General features: G+C 37.4%; 1 protein-coding gene across 13 annotated transcripts in view; it reads right to left on the reverse strand.

Moving 5' to 3' along the window:
- Positions 1-15,581, reverse strand: part of CNTN4 (contactin 4) — a 916,127-nt gene that overhangs the window by 20,791 nt on the left and 879,755 nt on the right. For 10 of the 13 annotated variants that reach the window (XM_038565816.1, XM_038565811.1, XM_038565815.1 and 7 more), the window contains 2 exons: positions 4,867-5,042; positions 484-604 (listed from right to left, as the gene is read on the reverse strand). In XM_038565816.1, coding sequence (XP_038421744.1) covers positions 484-604; positions 4,867-5,042 — 297 coding nt within the window. The remainder of the gene's footprint in view (positions 1-483; positions 605-4,866; positions 5,043-15,581) is intronic. The other 3 variants (XM_038565823.1, XM_038565822.1, XM_038565821.1) reach the window with 3 other exon arrangements.

Genomic DNA, 15,581 nt, shown 5'->3' on the forward strand with positions numbered 1-15,581 from the left:
TATTTTAAGAACTGGACAGAACTATATTAACTTTAGGGAAAAAAGGGAACTGGGAAAAACTGGTGATTTTTCTGAAGCCACCGTTCTATCAGTACCCTAAATCACTAATTTGGCTTAGCCCAGATGAAACATCAAAAGGCACAGTTTGATCCTTCTTTAAACTATTTGCTTTTGTTAATCCAAAATTATTCTAGAAGGTCATATCAACTCCAGTAGCCATAAATCCAGGCACTCGGGGCACTCACAGCACTTACAGGAGTTATTTTCAGTACAGAGTAACCGGATTTGCTCTGCACTTTCTGGTGATCCCCCCTATGAGAAACAGATACACACAGAACTTCTGTAGGCCGCTAACCACTGTTTACAATGTTCAGCTTCTATATGAATTTCTTCCATAATTCTGAACTGGTGACATTTTTAGAAATCTGTGCAGGAGTAGATACCACAAACGTCTTTCAAGAACAGAAACCAAAATTCCCATACCTCTTACAATCAGGTCTGCAGCAGCAGACAGCTTGTCTACACTTGTTTGGACCATGCAGACGTATTTCCCAGCATGCTTCAGTTGGATGTTTCGGATCATCAAATCACCAGCTGAATCCTGCTGATAAAGTAGGGGAAAGTGGCTACAATTACTTTTTAATGAGCTCTAAATATCATTATCACATGAAGGACACTGTGACTAATGGATTTATTTTATACTGGCTGATGAAAACATTAGTGATGCAAGCCATGGCCTATTAAAAATATGTGAGCCTGCTTGTGAGATAAGAACACCAACATTTTCAGAACACACCTTGGACAAGACCTCCGGTGTCTGGCTTCCCTGGGTCTCTGGAGCAGTTTGCCACCCATGTCGGAAGCACTTAAACTTACTCAAGGCGGCTTTTGATCTAGTCCTGTGGGTTTCGTCAGATATGCCCTCGGCTTGCAGCCTTCTCTGGGATTCCAATTCTTTGGAATTCTATATTTGGAAAGGCGGGGAAAGCCTACATTTGGAGGCATCTGCATTTTACTGTGCAACTCTATCTTACAGCAGCATTTTGCTTGCTCCCAGGTTTGAATTAAGAGTATGAGGACCACACTCTCCAAGGAAATCTAGTATCACCTAGTGTGGAATGCTGCTTATTTGTTTTTGAAATGCCAAATGCAAGTTTGATTAGCAGATGAACAGAACTGCTTATATCCCAGTATGGATTTCTATGTGCCCTAGGAATATTTCTATACATTTACCAGTGTGGGACTTTTAGTAAATATGAGAAGATGCCTCCATAGGTTATCACGAAGGTAGCATTTTAACTGAAGAACATGGCTACACCTTGAGTTTGGTTTCATAGCTCTGTTAATCAAAAGCTTGGGGAACAGGTGGCTTGCATATGAGTGCTCCCTAGAGGTCAGATTCAGGAAGCTATGCTTACATCTCACCCCACAATGGATGATAAGACAACATGGGTTATTTTGGCCCTGTTGCTATCCTTCCACAATGTTGGATAATGCTTAATAGTATTTAAATATTGGAGCCATATATTACAGCTAAATACTCACATGTTCTATGAGGTAGGTGTTCTTGTTATCCTTACTTTAGAGGTGAAGAAAACTCAAGCACAAAGAGGTTATGTGACTTGCCTAATAAATGGCACAGTCAGGATGTGAACCGACATGGTCAGGCCATTCTACTATCTGGAAAGACCTTATTCTCAATCTAAATTAATGTGTACTTAATTCCCTTTGTATTAGAGAAACATATCACAAATCTGTTCAGGACAATGGAAAGCCCAGAACTGCCAATAGTTGTAAATAAGTTTAGAAGAGAGGCTCAAGTATTTAGTGAAGGGAGAGCTGATGTGTAGGTACTCTATTGTCTTGATCCCTGCTGTGCGATTTCATGTAAGTCTCTGGGTTTTAGTTTACTGACCTGTGAAAGGATGCATTGCCCACTGGGTGAGGTTGTGAGAATCAAATGAGACTGTTTGTGTATGTGAAATCCTGAAAACTGGGAAGCATGGAGTAAATTTAAATTGGTATTATTGATGACCATAAGCGGACATGTCAAAGATTAAATCTAACTCAAAGAAAGCTATGACTTTTTTTTTTTTTTTTTTTTTTTACCTGAAAGCGGTTTTATTTATAACACTTGGGTTCTTATTCAGATTCTATTTACTAATCAAGTCTTACAATTGCTCGGTAAAATAGGATAATAATTGCTACCCTATTCCTCATGCTTTCTGTGAGGATTAAAGAGCTGATAGACACCAAAGGGTTTGATAAATGATTAGGTGCTTTGCCAATATTAAGGCATCATCATCATCACTAATACTTCTTTACCTAAGACATTTCATGTGGCTAGGACTCCTGAGTATAGATTTAAACAACAACAAAATGCTTCACAAGGGGGTATGTGCAGGGAAGGTGGAAAGCCATATTTGTTTTAAAGAAATGTGTACATTGTGTTAATAATCCACTTTATTCACCAAGGGCTTAAGGTTAGAAGAAACTAGTTGTGGCCTGGAAATTTCGGAATACAGTAACATATTAACAGAATGAGTTGTCTTCATTTACAGATTTTGACCAGAGCTGTGTTTTTTAAAGTAAAACTGAAAATAAAGAATAAAAAAAAAGTCAAGATTAAGAGTCTCACAGAAGGAGACCACAATAACTTTCTCGTTTCCTCTGAAGTCATCCAGATCAAACAGTTTACTGAGATCTACATTTGTGTTCCCACCAAAGCAAATAAAGCAGCACCAGCTTATTTTTCCCTGCTGTGCTTTGTTATGTTCCTGACAGAGAACTGGGAGGCTGTCAGAGGACAATGAAATAACAGCTTTTCCAAAAACTGCAAAAGGTTGACTCTACCAAGCATCACCACCATGCTGACCAGGAAGGAGAAACTGTGAAATGGCTTAGCTTCAGAATTCCTTCCTTACCTCTTCTCCTGTCAAATCCTATCTCCATAGACATTAAAGATCCTTACTTCTCACAATCTGTAGTGCTGTCCTGAATTTTGTACTTCTTAGCAATAATTGATTGGTGTTAGCAAGAGTTTCACAGAAGAGACAAGTTTTTCTCACATGAGAGGCTAATGAGAGTGATTCCACAGATAGAGCTCTCTACAAAAGGTGGTCATTAGTGCTTGACTCCATTAGGGTTGTCTCCACCTGTGCCTTGGCCCTGGCTGGTATGCAGCCAGTCCAGCATAAAGTCCACATCTGTCTGACTGGCAGGGCATCTATTTTGATCGGCCAGGCAGCTGTTCTAATTGGTTGGTACCTGTGCCACTCTGGGAGATAATGTTTTTAATATCTCTCTTGGCCAAGACATTGGTCTTAGCATGAAAACTAATATTCTGCTTAATCTATGAAGGTTTTCTCAATTTATACTTTCCTGTTATTAAAATCAATGTTACTCTTCCTTCAATTAGTCCAACTATTAAAATTTATCAAGTACTTCTTTTGTGGAAGGCATTGGGCTATGCAGTTTTCTAGACCTGAAGGTATTTAATATCTTTAATGCCCTTGTGAAATTAATATCTCTCCCACTTGGTTATTAAGCTGAATCATATCAAAGAAGTCCAGAATGCTTAATACTGCCAATTTCATCCAGCCTTTCTCAACCAGGATTCTAGGAGAAAAATCCCTCATGACCCAAGGCATCTACTGATGTAATAAACTAATCTCTCCTATGTAACTAAAATATTACCAGTTGTATATGATCTTTGGGAAAGCTGAGAAAATGCTCAAATCATTCTTGATGTTCTGTGAGAGACATCATTTGAGAAAGGTAGCAAGAACAGGACTAGTATTATAGTTGAGTGGAAAACAGGTCCTCAACGTATCATATAGCTTATCTTATAAGCTTTAGCCCACATACTCTCAACACCAGGGGGAGGGGAGGCAAAATGAAGTGGGAAAATTAGATTTCTATGGCAGAGGGGTGGGGAGGGCTTTTCAAACCACAGCCTCATTTTTATTTTCTGCTGTTTTTTAGCTGGACCCCTCTGTGAGAATGGTAGCCAGAGTGAATCTTTATTACTAATGGGAATGCACCCATCGGGCACTGAGGTGGGCACTTGATGGGATGAGCACTGGGTCTTATTCTATATGTTGGCAAATTGAACACTAATAAAAAATAAATTTTTAAAAATGAAAAAAAACTAATGGGAATGTAGAACTGTGCTAGTGAAAAATTTTTTTTGAGAACAATTGTGATAGATACAAATTGTTTCCAGATTTAGCTTCATCTTGCTGTGTATTCAATGGTAATATGTATTTTTATGGAAAGGAAGGCATTATGAAACTTCAAACATTTGAATTCAAAATTACCTGGAGATAATAAATACCCTGATCAGACTTTCAGATTCAAGAAAGAGAGCCCTAATGTCACAATGATGAGACTTCTAAGAGAGCCAGGGGAAGTTTAATCAGCAGCTTAAAAAACACATGAGTCAGTTGTCCTTAAGATACTTTCTTAATCAGGTGCTATGAAATATGGTGCTGCATGGGGCACAGAACCTGGGATCTGAGGTTTAAAGCTGGGTTTCACAGTCGAGGGCTATGAGGCCAAGGCAAGCCACACATTTCCCGTTGAACTTCAGTTTCCTCATTCATACATAGTTCGGAATAACTAGTCTATAGTATTGTTGTGAAGATGAAGAGGACCGCCATCTAGGGTTCCTCACTAAGTGGGGCCACACAGATCAGGCAAAAAGGAGCAGGAATTAACCAAGAGTTTCAAAAATAAGGTATCAAAACAAGATTATCAAGAATAACCTTATATTTCTTTTCAAGTTAATCTAAACAAGCTGAGCCACTTTGGAGAAGTCCAGTTGCATACTGAATTTCCTACAGATAGTTTGATGTTGATACTTACCCCTCCGACTCTTTCAAAGTGGTCCCCATCTTTGTCAAAATCTATCAGGTGTCCATTAAATGACCAAGTAAACACGATGTCTAGCGAGTGATCATGTGTTACCTGGCATGGGAGAACAATACTTTCTCCAACAGTGACATCCATGCTGGAAGGGGGTACCATCACCCTTGTTGGATCTGTAGGGTGTAAACAAAGGCAAACCAACAACAAAGCTTGTGAGCTCATCTGGAAATAAAATGTGGACTCCAAGAGCAGGATGAAATACTAAGTAGTTTTGCTTTATTTTTTCTTAGACTGTGACCAGTAAACCTCAGTCATCTGGGAAGCTGAGATTCAGGTCAGGAGGTCATTTTTAATATGAAAAGATGAAAACACTCATTATATGAACCTTCACAGAGCAACAAAACTCAGCTGGGGAGCACTGAGGTTAGATCTCTGAAGACTCTCACAGAAGAACCTACTTCTGGCAGCCTACTCAGAAATTGCCTCTTTAAAAAGGTTTTCGGATCTCCCCAGTGTCACTAGAAAGCAGTAATTCCGTTGAACACAAACTAGAGAAATCCATGTTAATTTGAAGTTTGTTTGGCTGCTCCCTCCCCATTATAAAAGCGATAAATGTTTAGTATGGGAAATTTAGGTAATTCAAGGAAGTTAAGAGACCAAAAAGCCAATACAAAACAAAACAAATCCTACTTACTCCTGTACTGTCCAGATAAAACATCTTTTTTCATTTTGGTATAATTTCCCTCCATCTTTTGGGTTTATAGTCTTTTTTGGTTTTTGTTTTACCTTTTTGTAAACATGACACACATATGATTTTCCTCTTTTCTCTAATTAATACAGTATAAGTTTATATCTTTATATATTTTTATAATCTGCATAATTTACTATTAAGTTTATGGTCTCAACCATCTTGAAACTAAGATATTTTTAGCAAATTATATTATAAAAATTTAATATAAAATGCTGTAATGAATTCATGACAACATTATATATATTTGTATATGTCTATTACATCTTTAAAATAAGTACTGATTCGCTTTAATGTGTCCCTAGAGGAGGAGACTCCTGTTAAACAAGTCAGGAGGCTGGCGTCCCAGAAGCAGACAAGCGTTGCCAAGAAAAAAAGGATGGAAAAAAAAAGAGGAGGCAGTGAGACCTGGGCTTAAAGACAAGAGTCCTATGGAAAAGGCCAAACCCACACTCAAACCTAAAAAGCCAGGATCCAAGAAATGAGGAGTCAGGAATGGCCTGGCTGCAGTGACCAACTGAGGGAGAGCTGGCTAGCTCAGCAGCCAAGAGTGGCCTTCCTTGGCGTGTGCTATGACCCCAGGTCTCCCCCCACCCAGCCTCTCTCCACCTGAGTCTGAATGGGATGGAGCTGCTGAGGGCAACACAAGAGGCCCTCGCCCCAACTCTCAAGTGTTCAGCAGGACCTGGAGCTCCAACCTCAGGGCTATAATAAAGTTTGCTTTGCCAGGAAAAAAAAAAAGTCCACCCTTTACATTATGATTTTAACTGGAAATGAAATGAGCTTGTTTAGCTGAGACAGTATATAAACTCCAATACTCCATTCATATGGCAGTGATCTTTTGTTTGCTGCAACATGATTTCATAAATGTTGTCAGAGTACAATGTTGAAAAGCAATTTGAGTTAAATATAAAGGTCATATAAGTACATAAAGAATGAAATTCTGAATTCAGCCATATTCCAGAAATTTCTTTGCACTACACCAAATCAAACAAAACCAACAAAACAAACCATAACAAAGAAGACAAATCAAAAGCAAATAAAACAATGCAAGAACATTGATTAATACCCTCCTATATTCACAGGATTGTATTTCAGGATGTGAGGTATATAAATATTTATTAAATGTATCTCCTCGATTAAAATCTTAGCTGGAAATTTTGAAATTATGTCTCACAGGACAGGTTTGCTGGGTCTTACTTTCCAAAAAATGCATACAAAAACCTCCTCTTTAAAGAGAGTATTTATAAGAGTTTTTCTGCCCTTTTATCCAACCATGGAAAGCAAACATCTCAAGTCACTGGAAAAGGAAAGTCTGTGTCCATAAACAGATTATTAGGTTGGAGTGAAATACACTTTTGCCATTTTCCAAAAAAGGGAAAATATCATAAATGGATTGGTGTGCTTTCAGTAACTGCCATATGAGTGATATATGTCCATGAAATGGGAAGGTAAAAACAGGTATTGCCAACTAAGAGATAATGGGAGGAAAAATCCTGTATTTTAAAACCTGAGGCTTTTACAAGTCACATCATCACAATTTGCTCTAATGATTAACTGACCTGCAGGTATAAATACAGATTGAGTTTTTTTTTTTTTTAATGAGGGGAAAATAATGAGAGCAAAATACCTTAGAATAATTCTCTTTTATTTATTTTTATTTTTTATATTTATTTATTTATTCACGAGTGACACACAGAGGCAGAGACATAGGCAGACGGAGAAGCAGGCTCCCTGCAGGGAGCCCAATGTGGGACTTGATCCCAGACTCAGGGATCAGGCCCTGAGTGAAAGGCAGATGCTCAATTGCTGAGCCATCCAGGCATCCCTAATTCTCACTTTTAAATTTAAATTTTCCTCATCTATAAAATGAAGACTGGAACAAATAATTCCCGGCCCAAATCATATGTGTATGATTTTTATTTGGCAAGATGTTGTCTAATTCTCCTTTAACTAGCTGTCTACTGATTTTACAATTTAGATTCTTATTGTGGAGAACATTCATTTGTTGATTTATCCACCAAGCATACAGTGTGTATTGTACAGATGACAGTGTCTTGGTACCAAAAGAGATAGAAAAGAGAATGAAGTAATAAAAACATTCATAATAACTAGCTGAGCTCCTTACATTCCAGACCCTGTGTTAAAACTTTACATATATTATTTCATTTATTCTTAACAAATAGATATTATTATCATCTCTACCTAACAGATGAAGGAAATTGAGGCCTTAGAGTGTTTAAAAGGAACTATCTGTGGTGCTGAGCTGCGTCCTTTCATTTGGCTGAAAACAGGATTTCCATTCACAAATCATCCAGAGAACAAATCTAAGGGCATGATATGGCAATTTATACTCTTGCTTATACATATATATGTATATATATAACATAAATGTATATGTGTATATATATATATAGTTAAGATATTTAAGTGCAGAAGAAATTCAGAGAAGGTGGTAGGGTGAAGACAGGTTTCAGAAGGCTTCACTGAAAGTAATGAAGTTACTGCCTTAACAAGGTAAAAAGTAGCAATGACTTTATGCACAAAATGCTGCTCTAGCTATAAGCTGACACATCACACTTCTGAGAGCAGAGTCAAATGTCCAGGTTCAAGTACTTAAAAATGTCTTGGCTTTCTATCTCCTGACAACTTCTGGATGAGCAGCACAGAGTTGGCACATATTCCAAAGCCTAGGGTCATCTGCAAGTCTGGCTCACATTTTTAATTGACATTTGTTTCCTGAAGAAATGTTCATTCCTTTATGCACATATATGGATTGGGGACAGATTTTATTATTAGTGAACTCAGTTGCCTGTTAACCAAGGACCAGAGAAGTTCCTTAAATCAAAGATTATGCTGGTACAGTCTGTGCTGACAGCTGCTAATTCATTAACTTAGCACTTGTCACCGATTCATGTTTTGAGCCCTAAAGTAGCAAGAATCAATGCAAAGTGAGTCATACGGTATACACACACAAGAGATGTCTCCTTGGGACTAGAGAAGATTAAACTAAAGAGGTTGAGACCTCATTATCTACTTGGTTTTCTCAAGTCGGATGTCTGTTCAGTACTCCTGTTTTCTGTGTTGTGAATTCTGATGCTTTTTACTTGATTAATTTCCCTAAATTTGAATACAAACGCGGTACACAAATAAACAGATGGCTTCTTCAAAACAAAACTGTCTCCCCTCCTTGGGTTTTAATTCATCAAGATGAGGAAGAATCTGTATTTACGACTTCTGTTCTGAAGAGTCACTCCAGCTATTGTTCTGTGCACAGAATTCTCAAAGGCAATTAGGACTTGAGATGTGAATTGATGTTTGGATTTGGATGTGATTAGATACCAACCATAAATATGACCAGCAACGCCCCTAAACTTCTCTGCTTGTGGTTGGTTCATCCTGCAGAGAAGGGTAAATTCAGAACTCCAGAGGATTGATGCTTACAATATATATATTTACCAAGTATTTAACCCTCCTAGAACTGAAAAAACAAACAAACAACAACAACCACCAAAAAAACTCATGTTCTACTTTGTTTTCTATATTAAATAGAGGACAGAAAGTACAGCAAGTGCTTCGTTCTCAAGAGCATGGCAACCACGAGAGAGAGACAATTATTAACAACTCTGTTAATGATTAGTTCAACAATTTAATGCATATATTATAATACTTATTATCCAAGTCATATTATATTCTGACTTTCACTATTGGTGGAAAAGCTTTCTGATCAAAGGGCTTTTGTTACCTAAAAACAGGTACTTGTGGGCTCACAGGGCAAGAATTTCATTTTGATTTTGCTTTCCCTATACAATACCAATCCTTCACTTCAGCTGGTAAATACTTTCATTCACAATGCCAAGATATTCACACAGTGACTACCAGGAAAGTACTTAATGTGCGTTTCACTCTTCTTCATTTACAGAAGGTATATATCTCCTTTTGTTAGTGATTTTCCTTACTGCAATGTTTTTGATGATGTTTTTTAGTCAGGTTGTGTCTTCTTTTTTATATTAATTTTTATAGATGGAACTTTAAGAATGGGATTCTTCAAAAAGAGGAGCTACTCAAAGAGCTGAGAGCTCATCGGAAACGACACAAGGGAGAATGGCCAGAGAACTATTTTTAATACTAGTTAAATGCCACAACAAAGATGATGGGTTAATTTTTCACAATAAACCTGTAGGTAGTACCCTAACGGATGAATTTCCACTCTCTAGTAGTTGGTCCCATTCCTTGAATAAAAATAAAACCGTGTTGGATGAACTATATTTATCCATTCTCCATAAAACACACATAAAAGGAATACCCTAAACAGGAGATGAAAATGAAAATTCATAATGATTTCGAGCTGGACCAATTCTTACATTTAGGATGAAATGTAATAGGGATAAAGGCAAAAGGCTACACTTAAAAAAATGAGCTACAAAGGCATAGGCTAGAAGAAGACTGGATTGGTAGCTCACATGGAAAATACTTAGACATTTCAGTGTCAGCAGGGTTTGTGAAGTTGCCCCAAAAAGCTCTTGCAACCTTTAGTTGCACATATAGTATATGGTATTCCATCTTAGTGAGGTAAAAATCCCATTGTATTTTGCATTAATGAGCCCATAGGTTGCTAGAAACATCTTTTGGATTTGCTGGCAGATTAGTGCACCTAGGGTAGTGAAGCACATAATAAATCTATAACAGCTAAAATAACTGAAAATGTTTGACATGAGAAAGAGAAATCACAGGAGACATGAGAGTGGTCCTCAAATATGTGAAGGGTTTATAGGCAGAAGATGAATTAAACTTACTTTGTGTCTCCTAAATGTATAAGGTACGAAGAGGTATATTTTGGCTCTGTATCAGAGAGAACTTCCCAATAATTTGATCCTCTCAATGGGGAAATGGGCTGCCCCAGGAAGACTGTAGATCACAATTTTTAAAAGTATTCAAGCAGAGGTTGGCTCCATTAGAAGAGGTATGTCCGGTCACACGGAAGGCAACCCAGGCTGGATAATGCCTATTTTCCCTCTAGAGAGTGATGATTGCCTGACTGTCCTACTCACCGGTGATCTTTTCCTTTAGCAAAGCTTGTTCTATTCAACATTCAGCTTGAGCATTGTCAAGGACTATCATATTTACATATATCCAGTTTCTCCCCTACAATCAGGTTCCTGGGAATCTGGGACCACATCTTATACTTTTATCATCCCTGGTGCCAGCTCTGTACCTACTCATGAAAGGTGGTTAAGGATAAGCTGTTGACAATCTGTGAATTATGGTATTGGTTAATGATAGAAATAAGCCCTGCACCTTAAAGTGCTTTAGACTTGGAAGGTATTGTGTTGTATTTCTTATTATTTACCCAGTAAAACACAAAAAGGGAGTCACCTGTGGGTTCACTCACTGTTAAACCCTGGCCCTTCTTCTGTGTTCATTACTGACTTTTGCCTCTAGGGCCACATGTAAGATTTTTTCTTGATTTAAAAGAACACTTTATTTTTTCTTAAGATTTTATTTATTTATTCACAAGGGACACACACACACACACACACACACACACACACACACACAGAGGTAGAGACATAGGCAGAGGGAGGAGAAGCAGGCCTCATGCAGGGAGCCCAATGCAGAACTCGATCCTGGGACTCTGGATCACACCCTGAGCTGAAGGCAGACACTCAACCACTGGACATCAACCAGGCATCCCAAGAGCACTTTATTTTAAAAATAAGTTATATTTGGGGATTCCTGGGTGGCTCAGCGGTTTAGTGCCTGCCCTTGGCCCAGGGCGCAATCCTGGAGTCCTGGGATCGAGTCCCGCCCGCGATGGGCTCCCGGCATGGAGTTTGCTTCTCCCTCCTCCTGTGACTCTGCCTCTCTTTCTCTCTATGTGTATAAATAAATAAATAAATCTTTAAAAAAAAGTTATATTTGAATAATTTCAAACTTATAGAAAAGTTGCCAGTAGCATACAAAGAATTCTTTCACCTTCACACAGACCCCTCCATTGTTAATATTTTACTACATTTGCTTATTTCTTTTTCTTTTTTATATATAATGATGATATATAATAAACAAACATGATATTCTCTATATTATATAATATTTACTTATTATAATTAGCCTTTTCCGGTCCTTTTGAGAGCAACTACAGACATGAGGTCTCATCACCCTTAAACATTTCAGCATGTATTTATGCAAAAAAAAGACACATTCCTAATAACTAGAACACAACTCTCCAAGTAAGGAAATCAACCCTAGTACATGATCACTTTGCAATTCAGATCCCATTCAAAATTTGTTAACTTTCTCAGTCTTGTCTTTTTATACTTCAGTCCAGGAACTTACCCAGGAATGTATGCTGAATTATTTGTCATGCTTCTTTAGACTCCATCAAGTTAGAGCATTTCTTTAGTTCTTCCCTACCTTTTAAATCTTTGACAGTTTAAAAGAGAAGAGGCCTTACATTCTATAGGATGACTCTCAACCTGGATTTATCTGATGTTTCCTCATGACCTGATCTAGATTGTGCATTCTCAGCAAGAATAAGAATAAGAATAAGAATAACACTGAAATGTGGTAGCGTATCTTCTAAGTGCATTGGATCAGGAGTTATGTGATGTTATGTGGTGTGAACTCATCTTCACACTGATCATTTTAACCCTGATCACCTGGCCAACTTGGTGTCTGCCTGATTTTTTTACCTTATATTGAATATTTTCTCCCTTATAACTGATTAAAATTTTGTGGGGAGGTATCCTGAAATTATACCAATTTTCTGACACTCATCAAACCTCTATCCACCAGACTTAGGATCCATTAAATACTCTCACCTGAAGCAACCACCTCTATGATGACTGATGAATGAGAAGTCTGTTTCCATCATTCCTTCTACCTGCATTGGATGACATTTTCCTTTAAGGAAAAACATTCCTCTCTCATTCATTCATTCATTCATTCATTCATCTATTTATTCTTGGCTTCCTATTTTGATTCAGGGGTTGTAATACATTACTAGTGTTTATTTATTTTGATGCTCAAATAGTTCCCATTTTGGCCAGAGGGAATCCTTTTAAGCTGGTTCCTATGTCCTTGTGACATTTTGCTCATTTGTTGAATGGTTCCTTATTGTCTGGCCCAGTAAGATGCTCCAGGCTCATCTTAGACTTTGCTGTAGTCCTGTAATCACAATTTCCGCAGGGAAGACTGGTTCTTTTTAGTGGAGGATGGGTTTGAGAAATCAAGATGTGGACACCATGTGGTTATTGATTCTAGGCCCCCTTAGCCAGAGTCAAGTGTGTGCACACACGTATGTGTAATACACATACATCGATAGCTATTTCTAGATCTTATCCTCTAAACATTCACTCATTTCAACTCAATAGCAAAAAACAAATAATCCAATTAAAAAATGGGCAGAAGAGATATACAGACATTTCTTCAAAGAAGACATCTAGATGGCCAATAGGCACATGACAAGATGTTCAACATCACTCATCATCAGGGAAATGGTACTCAAAACCTACAATGAGTTATCACCTCACACCTGTCAGAATGGCTAAAAACAGCAACACAAGAAACAACAAGTATTGGTGAGGATGTGGCGAAAAAGGAACCCTAAAGTGTTGCTGGTAGGAATGCAAACTGGGACAGCTACTATAAAAAAAATGGTATAGAAGTTCCTCAAAAAATTAAAAAGAAAAATAACCTGCAAATGAATGTGAAAAGAAAACCAGGGTAGCAATATTCATATCAAACAGAGACTATAACAAGAGACAAAGAAGGACACTATGTAATCATTAAGGGAATAATCCAACAAGAAGATATAACAATTGTAAATATTATGTACCAACATGGGAAAACCCAAATATAAAGGGAATAAAGGGAATAACTGATTGTAATAAAATAATAGGAGGGGACTTTAATGCCCCATGTGCATCAATGGAGAGTTGATATAAACAGAAAATCAACAAGGAAACAGTGGCTTTGAATGACACATTGTACCAGATGGATTTAACAACTATATTCAGAGCATTCCATCCTAAAACAGCTGAATACACATTTTTTTTCAAGTACACATGGAATATTCTCCAGAATAGATCACATATTAGGCCACAAAACAAGTCTTAATAAATTCAAAAAGATCAAAGTTATTCCACACATCTTTTCTAACCACAATGCTATGAAACTAAAAATCAACCATAAGAAAAAATCTGCAAAGAGTACAAATACCTGGAGGTTAAATAACATGCTACTAAACAATGAATGGGTCACAAGAAATAAAATAATAAATAAAAAATTACAGAGAGACAAAAGAAAATGAAACCACAATGGTCCAAAATCCTTGGGATGTAGTAAAAGCTGTTCTAAGAGGGAAGTTTATAGCAATAGAAGCCTACCTCAAGAACCAAAAAATCTCAAACAACCTAAACTTACACCTGAAGAAACTAGAAAAAGAAAAAGAAAAAGAAAATGAAACCCAAAACCAGTAGAAGGAAGGGAATAAAAAAGATCAGAGCAGAAATAAATGACATAGACACACACACAAAAAGCAACAGAACAGATTAAAGAAACCAGGAGCTGGTACTTTGAAAAGATCAACAAAATTGATAAATCTTTAGCCAGACTCATAAAAAAGAGGGGGAGGAAATCATATAAACAGAATAAGAAGTGAAAGAGCTGAAATAACAGCCAACATCACAGAAACAAAAAGGATTATAAGGGAATGTTATGAGAAATTACATGCCATCAAATTGGAGAACCTAGAAACATAACTTTCCAAAACGGAATCAGAAAGAAATAGAAAATTTGAACGGACCAATTACCAACAATGAAATTGAATCAGTATCAAAAAAAGTTCCAGGGTGCCTGGGTGGCTCAGTCAGTTAAGTGTCTGCCTTTGGCTCAGGTCATGATCTCAGGGGCTTGGGATCAAGCCCCAGCATTGGGCTCCCTGCTGGTGGGGTGCCTGCTTCTGCCTCTGCCCCTCCCTATGCTCTGCTCTCTGTCAAATAAATAAAATCTTAAAAAAATAAATAAAAACTTCCAACAAACAAAAGTTTAGGACCAAATGTCTTCACAGGTGCATTCTACCAAACATTTAAAGAAGAGTTAATATCTATTCTTCTCAAACCATTCCAAAAAGTAGAAATGGAAGAAAAACTTTAAAATTCATTCCACAAGGCCTGTGTTACCCTGATACCAAAACCAGATAAAGACACTACACACACACACACACACACACACACACACACACAAAGAACTACAGGTCAATATCTCTGATGAACATAAATGTGAAAATCCTCAGCAAAACACTAGCAAATTAGATTCAACAATACATTTAAAAAAATCATTCACACAATCGATTGGGATTTATTCAAGGGATGCAAGGGTGCTTTAATATTCACAAGTCAATCAATATGATACATCACATCAATAAGAGAAAGAAGTGGGGCACCTACATAAGTCAGCCAGGTAGCATCTACTTTTGGCTCAGGTCATGATCTCCGGGTCCTGGGATCAAGCCTTCCTGCTCAGTGGGGAGTCTGCTTCTTACTCTCTCTCTTCCCCTCGCCATTACTCATTCTCTATCTCTTTCTCAAATGAACAAATAAAAATCTTAAAAACAAATAAAAGGATGGAAGATAAAGACCATATGATCATTTCAACAGATGCAGAAAAAGCATTTGACATAGCACATAGCACTATATCCATTCATGATAAAAACCCTCAACAAAGTAGGTTTAGAGGGAACATACTCAACATAATAAAGGCTCTATATGAAAAACCCACAGCCAACATCATACTCAATGGTGAAAAACTAAGTGCTTTCCCTCAAGATCAGGAATAAGAAGAATGTTCACTCTCACCACTTTCAACATAGTACTGGAAGTCATAGCCACAGCAATCAGATAATCAAAAGGAATAAAGGGCATCGAACTTTGTAGGGAAAAAAAATAGAACTTTGACTATTTGC

Source organism: Canis lupus, chromosome 20 (genome assembly GCF_011100685.1).
Source record: "Canis lupus familiaris isolate Mischka breed German Shepherd chromosome 20, alternate assembly UU_Cfam_GSD_1.0, whole genome shotgun sequence".
Lineage (NCBI taxonomy): Eukaryota > Metazoa > Chordata > Mammalia > Carnivora > Canidae > Canis > Canis lupus.